At 46.7% G+C, this 25,314-nt stretch overlaps 1 protein-coding gene across 1 annotated transcript in view; it reads right to left on the reverse strand.

Moving 5' to 3' along the window:
* OVOL1 (ovo like transcriptional repressor 1) overlaps positions 1 to 23,545 on the reverse strand; it is a 24,956-nt gene extending 1,411 nt beyond the window's left edge. Inside the window, 7 exon segments of the mRNA XM_032234307.1 lie at positions 3,195 to 3,466; positions 7,116 to 7,169; positions 7,172 to 7,374; positions 8,847 to 8,931; positions 17,845 to 17,879; positions 23,447 to 23,506; positions 23,508 to 23,545. Coding sequence (XP_032090198.1) covers positions 3,195 to 3,466; positions 7,116 to 7,169; positions 7,172 to 7,374; positions 8,847 to 8,931; positions 17,845 to 17,879; positions 23,447 to 23,506; positions 23,508 to 23,545 — 747 coding nt within the window.
* Between the last annotated feature and the right edge of the window lie 1,769 nt (positions 23,546 to 25,314).

The following is a 25,314-nucleotide window of genomic DNA, read 5'->3' on the forward strand; positions in this document are numbered from 1 at the left end:
TTTAAATGCTTTTACTTGCTGTGAGCCGCCCAGAGTCCCTAGGGAGTGGGCGGCATACAAATTCTATTAAAGTTTAAAGTTGTTAGAACGTCACAAAAACTGATCACATGACCCCAGGACACTGCAACCGTCAGAAGTACCTGCCAGTTGCCACTATATAATTTTGAGCACGTGATCATTCCCGTGATCACGTGGTCAAAATTCGGGACAAGCAAAGTCAATGGGGGAGCTGGATTCAGTTAACGAACGGGTTACTGACTTATCGGCTGCAGCGGTTCGCTTATCAACGGAGGCAAGAAAGGTCAAAACGGGGCAAAACTCACCAAACGTCACACTGAACAACAGAAATGCAGGGCTCGGTTGTGGTTTTAAGTTGAAGGCTACCTGTACTCTCATCCCAATGATCGTCATAAGTCAAGGACCACCTATAACGCGCTAAGGGAAGTTAGAACTGGTTTGCCACTTATCCCAGCTCAGCTGTTTCTCCTGAGCTTCTTAAAGTTAATGTGACCAGGATGGACTAAGATCTCCTGCTTGAGCAGGGGGATGGACTAGAAGACCTCCAAGGTCCCTTCCAGCTCTATTCTCATTGATTGATTAATTGATCGATCAAAATGGGATAGGGTCTCCTGCTTGAGTGGGGGTTGGACTAGATGACCTCCAAAGTCCCTTCCAGCTCTATCCTCATTGATTGACTGACTGAAATGGGATAGGGTCTCCTGCTTGAGCAGGGGGATGGACTAGAAGACCTCCAAGGTCCCTTCCAGCTCTATTCTCATTGATTGACTGACTGAAATGGCCTAGGGTCTCCTGCTTGAGCAGGGGGTTGGACTAGAAGACCTCCAAGGTCCCTTCCAGCTCTATCCTCATTGATTGACTGACTGAAATGGGATAGGGTCTCCTGCTTGAGCAGGGGGATGGACTAGAAGACCTCCAAGGTCCCTTCCAGCTCTATTCTCATTGATTGACTGACTGAAATGGGATAGGGTCTCCTGCTTGAGCAGGGGGATGGACTAGAAGACCTCCAAGGTCCCTACTAGCTCTATTCTCATTGATTGATTGATTGATCAATCGATCAAAATGGTATAGGGTCCTACTTGAGATGGGGATGGACTAGAAGACCTCCAAAGTCCCTCCCAGCTCTATCCTCATTGATTGACTGACTGAAATGAGATAGGGTCTCCTGCTTGAGCAGGGGGGTGGACTAGAAGACCTCCAAGGTCCCTTTCAGCTCTATTCTCATTGATTGATTGATTGATTGATCAATCGAAATGGTATAGGGTCTCTGCTTGAGTAGGGGTTGGTACAGTGTTTTTCAACCTTTTTTGTGCAAAGGCACACTTTTTTCATGAAAAAAATCACGAGGCACACCACCATTAGAAAATGTTAAAAAATTTAACTCTGTGCCTATATTGACTATATAAAGTAATTTTCCCACGGCACACCTTACACTATGTCACGGCACACTAGTGTGCCGCGGCACAGTGGTTGAAAAACACTGGACTAGAAGACCTCCAAGGTCCCTTCCAGCTCTATTCTCATTGATTGACATGACTGAAATGGGATAGGGTCTCCGGCTTGAGCAGGGGGATGGACTAGAAGACCTCTGATGTCCCTTCCCACTCTGTTCTGCTCTACCTTTAGGTCCCATTCGAGACACACCTTTGGCATTCCCCAAATAACGTGCAAACTTTGTCTGGCTTTCAGAGAGCCTCCAGTTCCTTTATTTTAATTAATAACAGGTAAAGAGAGGAAGAAGAAGAATAGATTACGGATAACATAATAACATTAAAAGTTCACAGGCCGAGCTCGTTTCCCCCCAAAGTCAAAAGAGAAAGCACGGCTGATCATGTAAACAAGATCCACACCCTGGTGTTTGGCTTAATGCCTCTTTTCCCATGCCAAAAAAACATTAGCTTCGGTATCTCGTGGTAGAGAGACCCGTCTTCACACATTCATCGTATTAAATAAACATAATAAAACCCCTTACGACAGTCTTCAGAAACCGTTGTAACTTGCATGATAATTCATTTTTTTTCCACCCTGCCCCGTTTCAAAGAGGCTAGGCTGATGATGTAGTCCTTATCAGCAATCCATTTCTGTATTTTATATCTTTTTTTAAAAAAAATGTTTCCCTAAAGCTCAAAATTGGTGGCTCCTCGACTCTGGATAAATAATATATTTTTCTGCATCAGTTTAAAAAGGATCACACATACATACACACACACAAAAAAAAAACTCACCAGATTCCAGAATGTTTGAATTCTGGGGAGAAAAAAGACGGGGTGTATCATGGAAGCTTGCACAACCTCATCCAGTCACCCCAATTGAATCCCGAGATTATTCCCGTTTTTAAAAAACGGATCCCCAGTTCAAATTCTGCCCTGAGAGCCGACAAGTCCAGGCACTTAATTTCCAAGGTCAGACTAGTGCGACCGGGCCCTGAGGCAGAAAAAGTAGTTAACACAGCTCGAAGGCATGTGATGAGGTCATCTAGTCCAACCCCCCTCCTTAATCAAAGGAGGAAATCTATCCCAGCGCTTCTCGAACCCAAAGCCTCCGCTTTGAACACAACCCAGCGGTGACGGGATCAATTTCCTAAATCATTTTTGAACTTTCCAAAGGGATTTCGCCTTGAGGGGTCTCCCCAAATCTTCACGCCATTTCGTCAAAGTCCTCGGACTCGGGTGCGAGAAACTAGGCGGCGGATTCAAAGAAGGCTTAACCGACGATTCCACGTCCAGGCGCCGGAGACACGATTGTGTGTACCACCCCAGCGAGGATTTTAAGGCAGCTCCAATGCAAGGGACTTAAGTTGCATCCGATAACACGTTTCCTACCTAGGCCAAGGGGGGGTCAGACTAGATGACCTCTGAGAATCACCCCGCCCCAACCCTCCAAGCCTTGGCCTGCCACGCAGCCCAATTGAGCTCTTTGTAACATTCAAAGCCACCATTCATCCTATCCGGAAGTCCGATCCAGATTTTTTTTAAAAAAAAACAAAACATTTTTTCCCGCCGCGTCATGGAAGATTCACGGAGAACTTCTCCCCACGCCGGATTCGAACTACCGGATGTGGGGCTGGGTCCAGTGGCCAATTCCCAAGTTCAAAGGAGCATCTGGGTGTGTGTGTGTGTGTCCCCCAAAAAAGGCCACGATGTTTTAGGAACAAGGGCCAGAGCCCTGCAGGATACTCGGGTGCCCATGAGACCGTGAAGGCCCGTAGCCGCTTTGCGCGAGGCTTTCCGGAGTAGCGGGCTGTCGGGGTGCTGCTCCTGGAGGTGTCGGAGGTGTCCTTCTTGGCTGTCGGCCGTCGATCCGCAGTCCTCGCAGACGTACAGTTTAGCCCGCCGCTCCTTGTAGGCGTAACTCTGCTGTACCCCGTGGATTTTTTTCAGGTGGGACTCCAGGGAACAACGCTGGGTGAAAGCTTTGTCGCACAGCTGACACTTATAAGGACGCACACCTGCGGGGGAGAAAGAGGAAGGGGTCCAGGGTGAATTCAGACAACCTGGATCAGGGGCCGAGAATCATTTCGGCAACAAGAACCCAAACCAGGCCGGATGTGAATGCGCCCGCGGAGTGCCAGAAACCCATAAGCCAGCTGCCCGGTGTGCCTTCTCATGCCGGCCAGCTGGTCTTTGTGCCCACCTGAGCGCTGAAAACTCAAAAGATCAGCTGGCTGGTACCCGCATGCCTATTTGGGGGGCATTTGGGGGCCGTTTTTCAGGTCGTTTTTCGATCATTCCCTAGCTGTTTTGGGGGCCACAAATAGCCTGGAAAACATCCCAAAATGCCCCCCAAAATGCCTGAAAAAACAACGTGGAAACAGCCCGAAAAATGGCCCACTGTTTGGCTGTTTTTTGGCTGTTTTTCAGTCAATTTTGAGCTGTGTTTTGGGGCGAAAATAGCCTGAAAAATGGTCCCGAAAGTGCCTGAAAAAACAACCTGAAAACCACCCGAAAAATGACCCTTTTGGGGTCAGTTTCTGGCTGTTTTGGGGACACTTTTGAGCTGTGTTTGGGGGCAAAATTAGCCTGGAAAATGGCCTAAAATGGCCCCAAAATGAACTGAAAATGCCTCCCAAAATGCCCCAAAAACTGTCTGTAAAAACAACCTGAAAACAGCCCGAAAAATGGCCCTTTTCTTTGGCCATTTTCTGGCTGTTTTTTGGACAATCTTGAGCTGTGTTTTGGGGCAAAATTAGCCTGAAAAATGGCCTAAAATGGCCCGAAAAATGAACTGAAAATGCCTCCCCAAATAACCTGAAAACAGCCCCCAAATGGCCCTTTTTCAGCTGTTTTCTGGTCATTTTCAAGCTGTTTTGGGGGCAAAAATAGTCTGAAAACTGTCCAGAAAATAGACTGAAAATGACCCCATAATTGGCCTGAAAAAAACAACCTGAAAAATGGCCCCTTGTTTGGCCGTTTTCAGGTCTTCCAGCACCCGTGAAGACCAGTTGGCTGGCCCAACAGAAGCCAGAGGAGCAGCTGGCAGCAGCATGCCCGCCCACAGAGAAGGCTCGGCGTGCCACCTCTGCCACCGTGCCATGGGTTCGCCATCTCGGACCTGGGTTGCCCGAGAACTGTGTTGCGCTCGTGGCGAAGTCCCAGGTGACTTTGTCCCCTTGTCTTAAGAATGGCAAGCAATCCTCCATTTACAGCTGGAACTAGAATTTTCATCATTAAGCAAGACAAGGTTGCGCCTGATTTTATGTCCCAAAGGTGCTTTTTTCAAGGGGCAACTGGACTTCCTTGTTTTTTCTCGGAAGACCTTTCGCTTCTCCTCCAAGAAGCTTCTTCTGCTCTGGATGATGGGGAAGGGAAGGATTTATCCTCCTTGCAGACAGCTGGTCATTTGCATCCTTTCAGAGTGTCATTGAGGCCACTTGGAGGTTTATTTGTGTCTTCTTTAAAGACCTTTCGCTTTCCTCCAAGAAGCTTCTTCTGCTCTGACTGGATGGTGGGGAAGGGAAGGATTGATCCTCCTTGCAGACAGCTGGTCATTTGCATCCTTTTTAGAGGGTCATTGAGGCCACTTGGAGGTTTATTTGTGTCTTCTTTAAAGACCTTTCACTTCTCCTCCAAGAAACTTCTTCTGCTCTGACTGGATGGTGGGGAAGGGAAGGATTTATATTCCTTGCAGAGAGCTGGTCATTTGCATCCTTTCAGAGGGTCGTTGAGGCCACTTGGAAGTTTATTTGTGTCTTTAAAGACCTGGTTTTTTCTCTGAAGACTTTTCGCTTCTCCTCTAAGAAGCTTCTTCTGCTCTGACTGGATGGTGGGGAAGGGAAGGATTGATCCTCCTTGCAGACAGCTGGCCATTTGCATTATTTTTGAGGGTCGTTGTGGCAACTTGGAGATGGGGATGAGACCACATCGCCTATCTCCAGCCTACTACCCAGTCATTTCAGCAGTTCCAAGAAGACTCCACACCTCTCGACTCTCTAAAAGGATGCAAATGACCAGCAGTCTGCAAAGAGTATCAATCCTTCCCTACTTCACCATTCAGCCTATAATATAGAGTAGAGTAGAGTAGACTAAAATAGAACAGAACAGAGAAGAGAATTCTGAATAGAAATAATGAGAGAGAGAGAAGAGAAGAGAATTCTGAATAGAAATAGTAGAGTAGAGTAGAATAGGGTAGGGTAGAATAGAATATAATAGAACAGAGAAAATAGAGTAGAGTAGAGTAGAGTAGAGAAAATAGGATAGGATAGAAAATAGAATAGAGTAGGGTAGAGTAGAGTAGAGTAGAGAAAATAGGAGAGAATAGAAAATAGAATAGCGTAGGGTAGAGTAGACTAGGGTAGGGTAGAGTAGAAGAGAAAATAGGATTGGATAGGATAGAAAGTAGAGTAGAGTAGAGAAAATAGGATAGGATAGAAAATAGAATAGAGGGGTAGAATAGGGTAGGGTAGAGTAGAAGAGAAAATAGGATAGGATAGGATAGAAAGTAGAGTAGAGTAGAGTAGAGTAGAGTAGAGAAAATATGATTGGATAGAAAATAGAATAGAGTAGGGTAGAGTAGAGTAGAGTAGAGTAGAGTAGAGAAAATAGGAGAATAGAAAATAGATAGCGTAGGGTAGAGTAGACTAGGGTAGGGTAGAGTAGAAAAGAAAACAGGATAGGATAGGATAGAAAGTAGAGTAGAGTAGAGTAGAGTAGAGAAAATAGGATAGGATAGAAAATAGAATAGAGTAGAGTAGAGTAGAGTAGAGTAGAGTAGAGTAGAGTAGAGTAGAGTAGAGAAAATAGGAGAGAATAGAAAATAGAATAGCGTAGGGTAGAGTAGACTAGGGTAGGGTAGAGTAGAAGAGAAAATAGGATAGGATAGAATCAGAACAAGAACAGAACATTCAGAAATAGAAGAAGAACAAGAAGAACAAGAACAAAAGAACAAGAACAAGAACAGAATATAGAGAATAGAATAGAATTCTTTATTGGCAAAGTGGACACACACAAGGAAGTTGACACACGAGGAAACCGTCTTGCTTAGCAACAGAAATTTTGGCTCAGTTGTGGTTATAAGTCAAGGGCTACCATAGAATGGAGGATCGATTGTGGCACAACCACCTTTTCTCCTTTTTGGGGGGAGACATCCTTGGTGTTCGCAACTATTGTTTTGGCATTGTACACCAGGGAGAGCTGGGAGCACTGCCTCTAACCACAATCTCTCCCTCCCCTATATATCCATAGATCTGGGTCTAAGAAAGACCCAGAGTTATGGACCCGTCTTTTTATGGGACTATCATCCCCAGCTGGGACTCGAGGTGCAGTGGCCTAGAGGTAGACCTCTCGCCTCACAATCAGGAAGCTCGATCAATCAGTTCGAGCCTAGGTAGAGGCTGATATTTCTCTCTCTGGGCACAATGAGAATATATCTGCTGAATAAAACTCCACATTGGCAACAGGGAAAGGCATCCGGCCAGTAAAACATCTCCATTCAGTTGCCCAGACACCACCCCAAGGGATTATGGGGTTGTTAAAGGATATTGATGAATCCCCGCCCGGATCCCAAAAGCCATTCCTGGCACTGGTTCTCGGATCAATCTCAGCCACGTGGGAACCGGTGACGGCGCCAGCCGCCGCACCCCCCCCCCCGCGTCAGCTCACCTGTGTGCGTCCGAACGTGTCGCTTGAGGTCAAACGTGTCGTTAAACCCTTGTTGCAGTAGGGACAGAGGTGACGTTTGATCTCGCTGTGGCACTTGAGGTGACGGTTGAGCATCCGCTGGTAGGAGAAAGCTTTTTGACAAAACGGACAGGAAAACTGCTCGACGGGACCGTCAGCCGGGCTCACCTGCGGGAGGTCAAGAAAGCGGTTCGGTTTGATGCTCCGCTCGGACGGCCACTGCCCTAACCCGCCACTTCCCCTCCCCCCCTCCCCGAGATATGGTCCTCGCCAGTCAGAGCGAAGCTAAGGTTCTAGTCCTCCTGATTGCCAATAGTCAGAAAGATTTGGGCACTGCCCTATCTAGTTTGGCATTTCCAAACCCCCGATGGCATTTTTAATGGGTGGGATTTCCAAAAGGGAGACCCTCCCTCTCAACCCTCATTTTGAAGCTGCGGTCATCAGAACTCTCATTAGAAATATCCCATCCAACGTCTAAATAAGTCCTCAACTTGCAACATTTTCATTTAGTGACCGTTCAAAGTTTTAACGGCACTGAAAAAAAAGAGATGATCGTTTTTCACCCTTACGGCCATTGCAGCATCCTCGCGGTCCCAGGATCACAATTTGGATGCTTGGCAACAGACTCATTTATGATGGTTTGCACTGTCCCGGGCTCATATGATCCCCTTTTGTGACCAATCATAAGTGTGAGGACTGGTCCTAAGCCAGTGTTTTTCACTGTCATTGTAACTTTGCATCAATGGTTTGTAAAACTCCTTGTAAGCATTTCCTCCCATCTTACTCTCTGGAAAAAAATACTGTGGGGCTAAGACACCCCTAACACCCTTCAGGGTCTGTGTGTCGGGAGGTGTGTGTCTGTGTGTATGTGTTCCAGCATAACTCTGGAACGCCTGGGCCGCTGAAATGTAAAGGAAAGAATTATATCTATAGTGTCAAATCACAGTACTTTTGAGAGTGATTGTGTGCCTTTTGGATTCAAGTTCTGTTAAGCTACAGCCTGTTGTGCCTTAAAATGGCTTCTACTGTACAGCCAAGTGGAGTTGCCACGGTTACGGCTTCACAGTACTCCACAAGGGGGCTCCCTCTGGTAAGGGAGATTGGTTGCAGGCAAAGTCGGGTTATTGGCTAATTACAAATAAAAGAAAGGAAAACATAACAGTCCCTCCGAGCAGAAAACAAAATGGCTTCTCGGTTAAAAATCCGTCCCTCCCTTTCTCATCTGAGGCATTTCTTAGCCAATAAATGAGGGCGCCCAGAAACTAGCAATCTTTGGCACGTGCCTGCCATTTTGTGAGCGCGCCCACAACCGTCGCCGGGGCATCCCAGGTCCCCGAAGCCATTTTTTCCCTATGACTAACTTCCTTCCCTTGATCTGTACCCCGCCTCTGATTTAATCAAGCCCAGCCTAGGAGCCGCTTCCAGACAATCACACCCCTCTCATTATCGTTATTTGTTTTTTCTAAGGCGTGCAACCTCCCTTTCGAAACCCTCAGGAAGTGTGAGAAATGATGGGGGTCTCCCGCTTGGGCCGTGGGAGGGGAGGGGGGGTTGGACTAGATGACCTCCAAGGTCCTTTCCCAACTCGTCGTCAATCTGGAATCAACGGAGGTTTACAAAGCCGCCGGTCGGTCCTCACCTTGATTTTGGAGTGCGCGAAGTCGGACGTTTTCCTGCCGTGCCCCGCTGGAGACGTGGGCGGCGCCGTGGGGCTGAGCCGCCGCGTAGACGGAGTTGCGGATGGTCATGTCCAGCGGCATCTGGAAAGATGGCGGCTCGGCCACCGAAGGCTCGGGGTCTTTCCAGAGCGCATATCCGCCTAGGGAGACTGTAGAAGAGGAAAGGGGATCTTTTTTTAAAAGGGGGGGAATGGGTTCCTAGAGGTCATATAGATGGTCATCCTTGACTTGTGACCGTTCAAAACTATGATGACACTGTAAAAGTGACTTCCCACAGATAACTGCTGCACTCTTCCCGTGGCCACGTAATCAAAATTCAGACATTTGGCAATTGACTCGTATTTATGACGAGTCGCAGCGTCCCAGCATTCACGTGATCCCCTTTTGCGGCCTTCAGGTCAATGGGGAAAGCCAGTTTCACTTAACGACCACGTGACTAACTTCACACCTGGCAGGGATTCACTTAACAAGGGCGGCGAGAAAGTCGGTAAAATGGGGCGGAATTCACTGTAACGACCGCATTCCATAACAGAGGAAACTTCCCTTGTGGTCATAAGCCGAGGATTACCCTTGTAACCGGCTAACATAACTTTGAATCGTCGCTAAAGTGGTCGCAAGTCGAGAACTACCGACAACCCTCTTTGCCTGTTGCAAGAAAATCAAAACTAGGATTTGTGGCTTGAAGGAAGAAAGATTGCAGTATCTTCGCGGGGTGACCAGTTCTGGCTATGCTCACCCTTCATGTTAAGCCAGGATTAAGCTACGATGAAACGTCACTGTGTGACTTCAACATCCAACAAGCCCACATTTTCTTTAATCCACCTCTGGTTAAGTTTTGTCCAGCTTTCTAGAGAGTCTAAAATGCCCTAATTAGCAAACCCCATTCAAAGCCATATCAGATGGCCCGAGATACCCACCACACAGCAAACCACAGTGAAGGCAAACCCTCCATGCTCCTGGATCTCATTGTGCACCACGTTTCCCCAAAATCCTTTTTTAAATCTCGCCTCGGCCTGCTCCTTCTCTCCACCCGAGAATGGCCGTGCTCCAGATCACATCTAACCGGAGCCGAATTTAATGGCACCGCTCAAAAAGAAAGTCTCTTAACTCTATGCTTTTCATGTGCACGACTGCATTCCCACTCACGCTAGTAAAACTATTACTAAATTTGCAGATGATACAACAGCGGTGGGACTCATATCCGGCGGGGGGGGGCTGAGTCTGCCTATCGAGATGAGGTGGGACGGTTTCGTGGTTTGGAGACCATAATTTGATCCTTCACATCAACAAGACCAAGGAGTTTATAGCCGTCTGTAGAAGGAATAGATCAGATATCCATCAGCCCTTGCTTATCAAGGGAGCAAGTGGCCAGTTTTAAGTTTCTCGATGTCGTCATAAAAAGGACCTGATTTGGGGTAATTCACATTGCAACATGGTCAAAAGGGCCCAGCAGGGATTATGGGGCAGCCCTTGAAGAGTATTCGGAGACTTCAACTCGTCCAGAACGCAGCCGTGCGAGCGATTGTGGGTGCACCTCGGTACACCCACGTTACACCTATCCTCCGCAAGCTGCACTGGTTACCGATCAGTTTCCGGATACACTTCAAGGTGCTAGTCGTAACTTATAAAGCCCTTCATGGTATTGGATCTGGGTACTTGAGAGACCGCCTGCTGCCAATTACCTCCCACAGACCCATTAGATCTCACAGGGTTGGCCTCCTCCGGGTGCCATCTACCAGCCAATGCCACCTGGCTATTACCTGGGGAGGGCCTTCTCTGTGGCAGCTCCGGCCCTCTGGAATGAACTCCCCGCAGGGATTCGGACCCTCACCTCTCTCCAGGCCTTCCGAAAAGCCATCAAAACCTGGCTTTGCCGGCAGGCCTGGGGGTGATGAGTTCCCTCCCCTCTCGACATGTATGGTTGTGCGACTGTTGTCTACTTTTTATTTGTATTTTGTCTTTTATGTTTCCCCTTTTTTCCCCTTTGAATTGTTCGCCGCCCTGAGTCCTCCCGGAGAAGGGCGGCATACAAATAAAAAATACCAATACCAATACCAATTATACTCCCTGAGACTTCTCAGGAAGCAACAACTGAAGGGAAAACTGCTGGTGACCTTCCACCGCTGCACCACAGAGAGTATTTTAACTAACTGCCCCTGTGTCTGGTTTGCCAATTGCACCGTGGCAGATAGGACAGTGTTCCAGAGGGTCGAAGTCATGGCCCAGAGGATCACGGGTTGCCCTCTCCCCTCTTTGGAAGAGCTTTATAGCCCCCGTGCCTTAAGAAAGTTCAAAACATCCTTAAAGATCCATCTCATCCTAAGCATCCTTTTTTTTTTTGAACTATTACCATCTGGCAGCCGGTACAGGAGAATAAAAACCAGGACAAACAGGCTGAAAAACAGCTTCTCTCCCAGGGGCAGCAACAACATTGAATTCTACGGTACAGTGCCATATTAATGCAATATCAGGAGTTTTCAGTTTCAATTCTATATTGAATGCGAAGGAAGTGTGTTTGTAGTTGATAGTTCTAATGTACACTGAAGAGGGCATTTAATTTCGTTGTACGAGGTGCAGTGACAATGAAGGAAAGGAGAGTGGAGTAGGGGAAAAAAAGTAAAGAAAAGTAAAGAAAAGGAGACTAGCGTAAATAAAGTAAAGGAGAGTAGAATAGAGGAGTGGAGTAGAGTAGAGGAAATTAAAGTAAAGGAGAGTAGAATAGAGGGTGGTGTATGGAGTGGAGTAGAGTAGAGTAGAGTAGAGTAAACTAACTAAAAGTAAACTAAAAGTAAACTAAAAGTAACTAAAAGTAAAGAAACTAAAGTAAACTAAAAGTAAAGTAAACTAAAAGTAAACTAAAAGTAAACTAAAAGTAAACTAAAAGTAAACTAAAAGTAAACTAAAAGTAAACTAAACTAAACTAAAACTAAACTAAACTAAACTAAAACTAAACTAAAACTAAACTAAAACTAAACTAAAACTAAACTAAAACTAAACTAAAACTAAACTAAAACTAAACTAAAACTAAAACTAAACTAACTAAAACTAAACGAAAACTAAAACTAAAACGAAAACGAAAACTAAAACTTAAACTAAACTAAAACTAAACTAAAACTAAACTAAAACTAAACTAAAACTAAATTAAAACTAAATTAAAACTAAAACTAAACTAAAACTAAACTAAAACTAAACTAAAACTAAACTAAAACTAAACTAAAACTAAACTAAACTAAACTAAAACTAACTAAAACTAAACTAATTTTCCCCACTCGGAGGAAAAAAACTCGAGTCTCTAGGAACACTTATCAAAAGCCGCATTCGGGGTTTATTTCCCGCCCCCGCCCCCTCCGCGAATGCCTCTCGGAGCTGGCTCGCCTTCAGGTATACCTGGAAAAAACCAGCCCCAGGTTGGGAGATGAAACGAGGCGAGCGCAAAAACAAGCCAAAAGGGCAGTTTCGCAAGGCTGGCCAGGGCGCTAGTCCTCATGACTTTTGCAAAACGTTTGGAAACCAAGCACGAGATTCCCACTCCCCTTTCCTCCCCCGAAAAACAAAAAAAAATCGGCGTCCCTCTATCAGGACCCAACGCCAGCTGCACTCGCTGTAAACAGCCTGGAACCGGTTGACCGGGATGTTATTGGAAAGCGCGGCCCAACCCAGCGAGTTAATTAACCGTTTCCGGGGCTGGCGCCACATTTTAAGGGCCCATCACCTGCCTCCAGAAAAGTGGAGTAAGGAACAGGCTGCGTGTTGCAACTGCCCTTAAAATGCAGGCAAAGAACATTACAAAAGTGGTCCCATTCTTTCCGTTGTATGACGGAAAAGAAAGAAAGACAGACAGACAGACAGACAGCCCAGCAGAAGGAAGTCCTCGACTTACAACGGGTCATTTTTAAGCAGATCGTAATCTATCAGGGAGTTCTGCGGGTAATCTCCGATTTAGGCCCCAATCGGTGCCCAAATGTTCATTTCGAAGCATTTGTGAAGTGTGTTTTGCCCTGTTTGACGGCCTTTCTTGCCGCAGTTGTTAAGTGAATCACTGCAGTTAAGCTAGTACACAGTTGTTAAGTGTAAGTTCTTAAGCTTGTTACAAAGTTGTTAAGTGAATCACTGCAGTTCTTAAGCTAGTTATGCAGTTGTTAAGTGAATTCGTACAGTTCTTAAGCTAGTTATGCAATTGTTAAGTGAATCACTGCAGTTCTTAACCTAATTACAAAGTTGTTAAGTGAATCACTGCAGTTCTTAAGCTAGTTACACAGTTGTTAAGTGAATCACTGCAATTCCTAACCTAATTACAAAGTTAAGTGAATCACTGCAGTTCTTAAGCTAGTTACACAGTTGTTAAGTGAATCACTGCAGTTCTTAAGCTAGTTACTCAGTTGTTAAGTGAATCACTGCAATTCTTAACCTAATTACAAAGTTGTTAAGTGAATCACTGCAGTTCTTAAGCTAGTTACACAGTTGTTAAGTGAATCACTGCAGTTCTTAAGCTAGTTACACAGTTGTTAAGTGAATCCATACAGTTCTTAAGCTAGTTACACAGTTGTTAAGTGAATCACTGCAGTTCTTAAGCTAGTTACTCAGTTGTTAAGTGAATCACTGCAGTTAAGCTAGTTACTCAGTTGTTAAATGAATCACTGCAGTTCTGAAGCTAGTTACACAGTTGTTAAATGAATCACTGCAGTTCTGAAGCTAGTTACACAGTTAAGTGAATCACTGCAGTTCTTAAGCTAGTTACTCAGTTGTTAAGTGAATCACTGCAGTTCTTAAGCTAGTTACTCAGTTGTTAAATGAATCACTGCTGTTCTTAAGCTAGTTACTCAGTTGTTAAGTGAATCACTGCAGTTCTTAAGCTAGTTACACAGTTGTTAATTAATCCCTGCAGTTCTTAAGCTACTTCCACAGTTGTTAAGTGAGACTGCAGATCTTAAGCTAGTTATTCAATTATTAAGTGAATCACTGCAGTTAAGCTAGTTACTCAGTTGTTAAATGAATCACTGCTGTTCTTAAGCTAGTTACTCAGTTGTTAAATGAATCACTGCAGTTCTTAATGCTAGTTACACAGTTGTTAAGTGAATCTGGCTTCCCCAATAACGTCGCTTGTCAGAAGGTCCCAGGACACTCAACCCTCATAAACATGAACCATTTAATGACCATTCAAAGTTACAACGGCACTGAAAAAGGTGACCGAGGGGTCGTTTTTCACTCTTAATGGCCCTTGCAGCATCCACATGGCCATGCAGTAAAAATTCAGAGGCTTGGCAGCTGGCCCGTATTTATGACGGTTTCAGTGTCTCAGGGGGGAGGAGGGAGGTGGTCAGGTGATTCCCTTTTGCGACTGAGAGAATCCTAAGTTGCTAAGTGAGTTTTGCCCCGTTTTACAACCTTTCTTACCACAATTGTTAAGTGGATCCGGCCTCCTCATTGAATTGTCAGAAAGTCACAAAATGGGAATCGTGCGATACCAGGAGACCACAACCGTCGTAAGTACAAGTAAGTCCGACTTACAAACGCAACGGGGCCCAAAAATTTACATAGCTAAGTGAGACCTGTTAAATGACATTCTCCTCCACTTTGCGACTTTCCTTGCCGCGTTTGTTAAGCGAATCACTGCGGTGCTTAAATCAGTCACACGGTCGTTAAGTGAATCGGGCCTCCCATGGAGGTTGCTTTGCCAGAAGGTTCGCAAAAGGGGATTGCGTGACCCCCCGCGGGGCCCTGCGACCGTCATAATATGAGCTAGTCACCAGACGTCTGAATTGTGACCATGGCGACGCAACGGTCGTAAGTGTGAAAAACGGCCGTAAGTCCCTTTTTTCTCGGCGACGTTTGTCACATTGAACGGTCTTGAAACGCAAAGTGTTGTAAGTTATATGGTTCTTCTTATATAAGAAGTATATTATGTACTTCTACCCGTTTCCCCAAAAATAAGACCTTACCCCGGATAATAAGCCCCGTCGGGCTTTTGAGTGCATGCGCTAAAATCAGCCCTCCCCTGAAAATATTGCAACACAGCCGCAGCCATGAGGTGCCCACGCTCGCCACCTCCTGCACCCCAAAAATAATAAGCCCTCCCCCAAAATAAGGCTTATTTTTTTAGGGGGGTTCAAAAGAAAATAAAACCCGGTCTTATTTTTGGGGAACCACGGTAAGTTGTAGTTTTTCTCTTTTTTGTAAAAGTTTTTTATTGTTTTCCTTTTAAAATAAACATTTCATCCGTCATTAATCAGTATGTCATCTAAATACAATTTTTATTGGTGTCGTAATAGTTCTAGCTTACCACCAAATTCTTTATAAATCTCTTCTTATTTTAACATTACAACTTAACATGTCTCCTCTGATAACATTTCTCTTCCTCAATTATTTAATTGTATACCTTTTTCTTCCCAGTCGTCATCTGTCATATTAATAATTTTACATACAGCCTCCTTTTAAATGCATACTTACATAACAATTCCATTATTCTCTCTCCTCTCTCCCTTCCTTTTCTCATTTCTTCATCTCCTTTTCTTCATTCCTTCTCTTTCACTCTCTCTCTTGGTTCTTTCTCTCTCGTTCTTGCCCTCCCCTTCTCATTATCTCTTTTCCTATTCTTTCTCTTTCTTTATTCTCTCTCTCGGTTCTTTCTCTCATTCTCTCTCTTCATTTTCTTATTCTCTCTCTCACACACACACTCTCTCTCTCTCCCCCTTCCTTTTCTCATTCTCTTCATCTCCTTTCTTCATTCTTTCTCTCTCTCTCTCTCTCTTGGTTCTTTCTCTCTCGTTCTTGCCCTCCCCTTCTCATATCTTTTTCCTATTCTTTCTCTTTCTTTTTATCTCTTTTGGTTCTTTCTCTCATTCTCTCTCCCTTTTTCTCACCCCCCCCACATTCTCTCTCATTTGTTCTCTCTCTTGGTTTTCCTCTCTCCCTTTTTCTCATTCTCTTTGTCTCTTTTTCCTCATTCTTTCTCTTTCACTCTCTCTCTTGCTTTTCTCTCTCTCACTCCCTCTCCCCCCCCCAATTCTCTCTTTTCTTATTCTTTCTTTATTCTACCCTTGGTTCTTTCTCTCCATTCTCCTCTCATTCTTTCTCTCATTCTCTCTCTTTCTTATTCTCTCTCTCTCACACACCCTCTCTCTCTCTCCCTTCTTTTCTCATTCTCTTCATCTCCTTTTCTTCTTCTTTCACTCTCTCTCTCTCTCTCTTGGTTCTTTCTCTCTCGTTCTTGCCTCCCCTTTATTATCTCTTTCCTATTCTTCTCTTTCTTTATTCTCTCTCTCGGGTCTTTCTCTCATTCTCTCTCTCCCTTTTCTCATTCTTCCTCCCCCCACCTCATTCTTTCTCATTCATTCTCTCTCTTGGTTTTCTCCTCTCCCTTTTTTCATTCTCTTGTCTCTTTTTCCTCATTCTTTCTTTTTCACTCTCTCGCTTTTCTCTCTTCATTCTCCCTCCCCCCCCCGATTCTCTCTTTTCTTATTATTTCTTTTCTTTATTCTGCCTCTTGGTTCTTTTCTCCCATTATCCTCTCATTCTCCTCTCTCATTTATTATTCTCTCTCTCTCTCTCTCTCTCTCACACACACACACACACCACAATCTTTTTGGGACAAAGGGTGCACCAGATTCAAAACATCATTTCACACAGTTTAAAATTCATATCCCTATTTCCAGCTGCCATCCTAACAGTATGACCTAGCTTAGTACGTAATAATACGTAGTTTCTGCTGGTTTTCCAAACCCAGAAATGAAAACTCCGTTCCCGCAATCCAACGGCATCCTTCACCCCAAAATTTAATTCACGTTTCGCTTTTCCATTTAGACGGAGCAGCCCGAAGTAAACTGGCAAGGCCCATCAAATTTGTCAGCACATTTATTTGCCTTTTAAGTTCGCCTTTTTTTTTAATTAAAAGGAATCGGCGACGTTCTGTGCCAAAAAAAAATATATTAAATCAAATATAAATTGCACCGCATTCCAAAGCTAAAGAACTGAAAGGAATTAACAGCGTTATTTGGGATGATTTAACAGCAGAAACAGTTTTAAAAAAATAAATTAATCTCTGTGAATGCGTCGCTCTTCACGTTCTCAGGAGCACCGTTTCGCTGGTCGTGCAGATCATAATCACAGCTGGGTGATCTTCGGTTTAAAACCACAATCGGCACGTAAAATTCCCGTTGCTAAGCCAAAGAGTTCCTAGTTGTTAAGCAAATGCCTGCGTTGTTAAGCTAATTATACAGTTGTTGAGTGAGCGGGCTTGGGTGGGTGGGTGGGGGGTTTGACTAGATGACCTACAAGGTCCCTTCCAACGCTGTTAATCGTTTTATCCCCGTTGTCAGAAGGTCGCAAGAAGGAATCATGTGACACACACAGGGCACTGCGACTGTCACAGACACGAACCGTTTGGTGACCAAAGTTTCAAAAAAAGTGACGTATGACCGTTATTCACACTTACGACCATCGCAGCATTCCCCATGATCAAAATTCAGACGCTTGGCCACTGACTTGTATTTATGACGGCTGCAGTGACCCCCGGGGTCACACGATCCGCTTTTGCTGCCTTCTGCTAAGCCAAATCAACGAGGGAAGCCAGATTAACTTAACGACTGCGCGGACTAACTTAACCCCTTTGCGATGATTTACTTAGCAATTGCGGTAAGCTCGGTCGTAAAACAGGGCAAAGCTCACCGAGCATGCAATTTGTGGGCGTAAGCCGAGGACTACCTCTAAATGCCAGTTGCCAGGCGTCTGAGGTTTGATCACGCAACCACGGGGATGCTGCGACGGTCGTTAAGTGTGAAAAACGATCGCAAGTCCCTGTTTTCAACACCGTTGTAACTTTGGACGGTTGTAAATCAAGGACTGCCTGTATTCCATCCTTTTCCCAAGATTACCGATCCTCTCTGATCTTTCACTGGAGTTAAGTTAGCAAGTGGATGTTTTCCTGGCATTTTAAAATGGAAGAAATAATAAAAAAACCCATCAGTTCTGGATTTGAAATGCGAGCATCCCGGGTGAGCGGTCGTAAGAAGGGGTTTCACGCTGCCCCCCCCCACACTGCTTTTGGGGGCGTGGGGGCCTGAGACCCAACCTCTCCTTGTTCCCACTCCTTCAGTGATATGCAACACAGCCCCTTGATGCCATCAGCCGAGGCAAGACAATGGGGGATCCAAACCCCAAGTTTGCTATCCATGTTATGAGGCCCAAAACTGAAGCCTCAAGATCTTTGTTCACACATACACACAGAGACAAGAGACACAACTCAGCCCCAAAACACTTGGGGAGAATCAATTTCTGTCTCTCTCTCTCTTTCCCTTTCCTCTCCCTCCTGCTCTCTTTCTCTGTCTCTCTCCATCTATTCTCCCTCTCCTTCCTCTTTCCTTCCTCTTTCCCTCCCTCTCCTACACACTCTCCCACTCTCTCTTTCCCCCTCCTTCTCTTTCCCTTCCTTTCCTCTCCTCCGTCCCTCCCTCTTTCCCTCTCTTGCCCACGCTCTTTCCCGCTCTCCTCCTCCATCTCTCTCCCTCCCTTTTTTTCCTTCCTTCTCTCCTTCTCGGTCTCCGCATCTCTTCTCTCCCCTCCTGCTCTGTCCCATCTTTTTCCCTCTCCTTCCTCTCTCCCCATCCCTCCCTCTTTCCCTCTCCCCCTCTCCCTCCTGCGGTCTCTCCCGCTCTTTCCTCTCCCTCCTGCTCTGTCTCTCTCTCTCCTTTCTCTCCCTCTCTCCCTCCTGCGCTCTCTCTCTCTTTCCCCCTCTCCTTCTCTCTCTCTCCCCCTCTCTCTTCCTCTCTTTCCCTCCCTGTCTCTCTTTCCTCTCCCCCGCCTGCTCTTTCCCTGTCTCTCTCCATCTCTTCTCCCTATCTCTCTTTCCTCTCCCTCCCCCCACTTTTTCTATCCTTTCCTCTCTCTCCCTTTCTCTCCCCCGTTCTCCTTCTCCCTGCCTCTCTCTATCCCTTTCTTTCCTCCCTCCCTCTTTCCCTGTTTCTCTCCTTCTCTCTCCCTGTCTCTCTTTCCTCTCCCTCCCTCTCTCCCCCTCCCCATCTCTACCCAGCCTATCTGGCAGGGTTGTTTGTAGGATGCCAGAAACCACAAATCCAACTGGTTTCCTCAGTTGCAATAGGTGGCTGTGAAGATTGGACCATAAGGAAGGCTGAGTGCCAAAGAATGGAGGTCTTTGAACTCTGGTGCTGGAGATGAAGACTCCTGCATTGAGTCCCTTGGACTGCAAGGCCATCCAACCGGTCAGTCCTAGAGGAGATCCACCTCAACTGCTCTTTAGAAGGCCAGATCCTGAAGAGGAAACTCAAAGACTTTGGCCACCTGATGAGAAGGAAGAAGGACTCCCTGGAGAAGAGCCTCATGCTGGGAACGATGGAGGGCAAAAGAAGAAGAAGGGGACGGCAGAGAAGGAGGGGGCTGGATGGAGTCACTGAAGCAGCCAGCCTGAGCTTCAACGGACTCCAGAGGATGGGAGAGGACAGGAAGGCCTGGAGGAACGTGGTCCAGGGGGTCGCGATGGGTCGGACACGTCTTCACAAATAACAACAGAAGCCAAGAAAGGGGAAAAACGCAAAACTTCTGGGCAAGACTTAAATCTAAAACTGTTTATCGTTTTCATCGTCCTTCCCAAAAGAGGTTCTGAGGTGGGCCAGCTAACAGGTCCGTCGGCGGGCTTCGTTTTGCATTTCCGGATCCTTCTGGACCGCTCCAGGAAAGCAAGATGGCGGGAACCACGCCGGAATGTTCCTCTCGACTCACGAACCTGGAATCAGGCTGCCAGCATGATTAATTAGATGCTAATTACAGGCTCCTAAAGTGGAGGCTGTAGCAGCTTGCCAAGTAATGCAAAAAATGTCCTACGCCAAATATTAGCGGCCTCTCCTAAAAAATCACTTATAGGTTCCCCCTGACCCCCATCTTCCCCCCCAACCCCCCTGCCAGAGGGAAATTCATATTCAGAAACAGAGGGACTTCAAATATATATGAATAAACACCGTTGGCCAAAAGGAAACAAGGCAGAAAAGGATCGGATTGTCCTCAATCAGAAGTAAACAATAAGGATTGGAGGTGGGGGAGAAAACTTGCAAGGTTCCAGGTGGATTTTTGAAAAAAAATGTGTTATTTTTTAATTTGTACCTCGCCTTTCTTATTTTTTAGAAATAACTCTTAAGGGGGCGAATGTAACCCATCTCACTTTCCCCCCTTCTATTTTTCCACAACGACAATCTTGCGAGGTGGGTTGGGCTGGGCGAGTAAGACTGGCCCAAAGTCACCCAGCTGGCTTCCATGGTTAAATGGGACTAGAACTCACGAGTCCCCTGGTGATTGGCCCAAAGTCACCCAGCTGACTTTCATGGACAAATGGAACTAGAACTCACAGCTGCCTGGTGATTGGCCCAAAGTCTCCTGTTTGGCTTTCATGCCCAAGGGAGGATTAGAACTCACTGTCTCCTGGTGATTGGCCCAAAGCCACCCAGCTGGCTTTCATGGCTAAAATGGGACTAGAACTCACCGTCTCCTGTTGAAAACCTCTATGCACCTCTTCCTTGAACCGATCTGAAGGGTTTTAGATTTCAGCTCCCAGAATCCCCCAGCTAGCTAGGCCATTTGCCCCAAATCCCGGGGGGCGGGGGGGGGCTGCTGAGCATTCTGGGAACCGGTAGGGACCCCGGGTTGTCTCTTGTTGATTGACACTTCCACAAACAGGGCCAGCCCAGGAGACGGGATGGGTAAACAAGCTATGCCTCAACTTGGTCAGCAAATCCATCCAGCCACAATTCATGAAGCAAACCAGTTTAACCTGGCCCAAGCCCACCACACACACACACACACGCCCATCGTGAGGCTGCCTTCGTTCCGCAGAGAAGGAACGGTTTCTCACCATCGGCTCTCCTCTGGGCTAAGCAAGGGGGCTGGATTTCCAACCACCAAGCCATCAACCACCACCCCCTTCCCCTTTATTTAAAAACCAGGAATTCAACCCTGCCTGTCATGTGAGAATATTTACAACTTAATCCTGGTTTATTGTGGGGAAGGGGGGCGGAGAGAAAACCGTCGCCGCTCGGGTTTTAGATTTCGGGCCGCGGTTTCCTCTGCGAAGCATGTTTCAATTCCGTTTCTGAACGTTTCGCCACCTTACTAGGTAATGTCATCCGCAGGATTGTCTTGTCCGATTCTCCTTATTCAACATTTTACGGAACCTGGTTAATTGTTTTTCATTTGTTGTTCTTCTTCTAGACCAGTATTTCTCAACGTTGGCAACTTGAAGATGTCCGGACTTCAACTCCCAGAATTCCCCAGCCAGCGAAGCATTCGCTGGCTGGGGAATTCTGGGAGTTGAAGTCCGGACATCTTCAAGTTGCCAACGTTGAAAACACTGGTCTAGACGCTTCCTCTAAAGAACATTATAGAATATTTTCCCAGGAGTCCAGGGATTGGAGGGTTTTTTTTTAAGCAGAGACTGGACAAGCCATTTGTCTGGGGTGATATAGGGTCTCCTGATTGAGCAAGGGTGGGTGGGGGTGGACTGGAAGACCTCCAAGGCCCCTTGCAACTGTTATTATTCTGTGAGGGGGTCCTCGGTGGTGTCTGAGCTTGGCGGTTTTCTTGCAGACGTTTCATGACCCAACTAGGGAACATCATCAGTGCTAGAAGGGACAGATAAACCGAGAGCAAACCCCTTCTAGCACTGATGATGTTGCCTAGTTGGGTCATGAAACGCCTGCAAGAGAACCACCAAGCTCAGAGAGCACCAAGGACCCCACAATCCTCCTCCTTTTCTCTTTGCTTCTTCCTCCTTCATCCCTCCTCCTCCTCCCCACAATCCCCATTCCCTTCTAGCACTGATGATGTTGCCTAGCTGGGCCATGAAACGCCTGCAAGAAAACCACCAAGCTCAGAGAGCACCGGGGGGGGGGGGCTCCTCATTTCAACCCCAAGTTAACCAAATATTCTCTTTGATTCTACGCTGTTGCCATTTTTATTAAGAAGGGGGGAAAACGTTACATGGAGCAAATTGTTGCCCGTTTACAACAACCACTCGGATCTCAGCAAGGGCAAAGTTCACCTTCCTTGCCCCTGATCCTCACCTTCAACTTCCCATCCTATCCTGCGCTTGGAAAAGAAAGGAAGAAGAAGAAGAAAGCATGCCCTCCCCTCTTTTTCCAGAGCCGCCCCCCATCTCTCTCCTTCCTTCCCCTTGCTCTCAATTCTCCTTCCTTTCTTCTCCCTCCTCCTCCTCTCTCTACTCCTCCTCCCTTCCCTTTGCTCTCCTCCTTCTTTCCTTTCTTCTTTCGCTCCTCTTCTGCCTTCCCACCTCCTGTCCTCTCCCTCCTTCCTTCCCCTTGCTCTCCAATTCTCCTTTCTTCCTTCCCCTTGCTCTCCAATTCTCCTTCCTTTTTCCCTCCTCTCCTTCCTTTCTTTCTCCTTCCACCTCTGTCTCCTCCTTTCTCCCTTCCCCTTGTTCTCCAATTCTCCTTCCTTCTCCTCTCCTCTCTATTCTCCTTCCTCCCTTCCCTTGCTCTCCAATTCTCCTTCCTTTCTTCCTCCTCTCCTTCCTTCTTTTCCTTCTTCCTCTCTCTCCTCCTTCGTCCCTTCTTGCTCTCCAATTCTCCTTCTTCCTTCTCCTTATTCTCCTTCCTCCCTTCCCTTGCTCTCCAATTCTCCTTCCTTTCTTCCTCCTCTCCTTCCTTCTCCTTCTCCTCTCTCTCCTCCTTCGTCCCTTCTCCTTGCTCTCCAATTCTCCTTCCTTCACCTTCTCCTCTCTATTCTCCTTCCTCCCTTCCCTTGCTCTCCAATTCTCCTTCCTTCTCCCTCTCCTCTCCTTCCTACCTTCCCTCCTTCCCTCCTGCTCCCTTCCTTCCCCTTGCTCTCCTCCTCTCCTCTCCCCTCCTTCCTTCCTTCCCCTTGCTCCAATTCTCCTTCTTCTCCTCCTTCCTTCCTTCCTTCCCTCCTCTCCTTCCTTCCTTTTTTCTTCCTTCCTTTCTTCTCTTCCCATTTGCGCCTCCGGCCTCCCCAACTCAACCAACCACTAAATTGCCGGCGCGTTCAAACATTCCAGAAGGCGGAGTAGGCTGCGCTTAACTGCGCTTCCCAGGCCGGGGGGCGGGAGGAGGGGAGACACAATGGGATCGCTGGGCAGGTGTGATTAGCAGCTTTTCAACCTCCCCCCCTCGACCCCCTTTCCCCCCACACACACTCCCCCCCCCACAAAAAACCCGACGGGAGTACAATAGGCAAATTCCTCTTTTTTTGAAGTGATGCCTGATAACGGACCTTTCACAGCCCTCTCCTTCCCCCCCCTCCCCGTCTTGAAAAATAAGGTGGAGCGTATAGGATCGCGCTTCACAGCCCGGGCGGTGGAGGGAAACGACCCAAGCCCGAGAAAGGAGCCCCTAAACCCCCTGGGCCTCTTCCCCATTTTCTTTCCCCTCCCCCCCCCCATTGGGCCCAATCCACTATGGGACATCCGCTTCAGTCTTTCCAATAGTTTCCCAACTCAGAACACAGATTTTTGTTTGTTTTGTTTTTTAGCTTCAAAGTAGCAAAACCCGGAACGTCGTGTGTTATTGTTGAGGATAACAACAACAACAGCAGCAGCAACAATAGTTCCAAAAGCCAGACCCGTTGCTACCTCTCCCAGTCCCCGCCCGCCCGCGAGACTCACCTGGCACGTACACCTCTCCTCGTTCTTCGTCGGGGAGCTCGCTCCAGTTCCCGTCCCGAAACGCACGTTTTTTTCACCAGGAAAGCTCGGGGCATTTTGGGAGCTCGAGGTCAGCTAGTCTGGCCGGCGTTGAACTTCCCAAGTGGCTTCCCTCGCAGGGCGGAGGGAGGAGGAGGAGAGAGGAGGAGGAGGAGGAGAAAACGAAACAGGAAAGAAAGAGAGAAGAAGAAAGAGAAAGAGAAAGAGGGGAGATAGAAGAGAAGAAAAAGGAAGGAAGGAAAGAGAAAGGAAGGAAGGAAGGAAGTAGGCCAATACCAATAACCAATCAATCAATCAATCCAAACCACCGGCGACTTCCGAATCCGTCCATTAAGGTCTCCGGGACGTTCTGTGTTCCGTGTGCGCGCCCGATGGAACGTTGAGCCTCGCCGGAACGAACCTTGGCGCCGCGAACGTTCGATCCTTGGAACGTTCGTCTTGGGCGAACGTTCCAAAAAAACTTTCCCCCTGGCGCGCGAGGCTCAAGGTTCAAAGGGAAGGTGGGAGGGGGGGGGAGGGAAAGGAAGGAAGGAAGAAAGAAGAAAGAAAGAGAAGGAAGAAAGAAAGAAAGAAAGAAAAAGAAGAAAGAAAGAAAGAAAGAAAGAAAAGAAGAAAGAAAGAAAGAGGGAGGAGGAGCGGCCACCAGGTGAGCCAGAAGCGAGGCGCCGATATTTTTCCTCCTCTTCGCTTCGCTTTCCTCACCTTAACGCTCCCACTTTAATCCGGATCGAAGCGGGGCTCCCATCAAAATTAAAGCGGAGAACAATCCCGATTTATTGAATTTTAAATAAAATCCTTTTTAAAAGAGTTCAGGAGGACAGGCGGGGGGGGGGGAACCACCTCGTCCCTCTTGCCCCAGCTCCTTAATTTGATCTGCCGTCGGGAGGCGTGGTGCGGATGGCGCATGCGTTTGGAAATAACGGTGTCTTTACTTCGCCTTTACCTGCCTGCTAAACCGGTTTGGGAAGGTCGGGCGGAGGGAGCGAGGAGGGGGGGAGAGAGGAGAAGGAGGCGGGGAGGAGAAGATGGCAGTTTTGACACCCACGACTTCTGAGTCGGCTCCTGTTTTTCCCCTCCAAAAAAAAAAAAAAAAAGAAGGGACACACCCCAAACTTTCTGGCCAGCCGGAGAAAAAATATATTGGATATTTAGGGGAATCTCTGTACAGGTAGTTCTCGAATTTTAACAGCTCGTTTAGTAACCGTTCAAAGGTTACTGTAAAAAATGACTTGCAACTTTTTTTCCCCTCCACATTTAGGACCGTTGAAGACTGTGATCAAATATTCAGACACTTGGCTGTATTTGTGACAATTGCGGTGGCCCACATGTGTGTGTGTGTGGTGTGTGTGTCTGTCTCATCGGACAAGCAACGGGGAAGTCATATTCATTTAACAACCACCTGGCTAACTTTACAGCCACAGAAACCTTTGTCGCAACCCTAGAAAAATCCCTAAAAACCTTAGAAACTCCCGAAAGTAAAGGAGATGCGTTGGCTTTTTTATTTTTATAGTTATAATGAAACTGAAGATGGCATTTAATTTTGTTGTACAGTGACAATAAACTAAACTAAACGAAACCCCCCCTTGGGTCAACCTGATAGAAATTCAGAGGCTTTGGCCACCAATTCATACTTACGACCGTCGCTGGGTCTCCAAAATCAAGCTTTTGCGTCCTTCGGATGAGCAAACTCAACGGGAAAGCCAGATTCGCTCCACAACTAACGGATCCACCGCAGAGATTCACTTAACAACAGTGGCAGGAAATGTCACAGAATGGGACCAAACTCGCTTAGCCAAGGTTTATCATTTAGCTGCAGAAATATTTG

Source organism: Thamnophis elegans, chromosome 17 (assembly GCF_009769535.1).
Source record: "Thamnophis elegans isolate rThaEle1 chromosome 17, rThaEle1.pri, whole genome shotgun sequence".
NCBI classification, from domain to species: domain Eukaryota; kingdom Metazoa; phylum Chordata; class Lepidosauria; order Squamata; family Colubridae; genus Thamnophis; species Thamnophis elegans.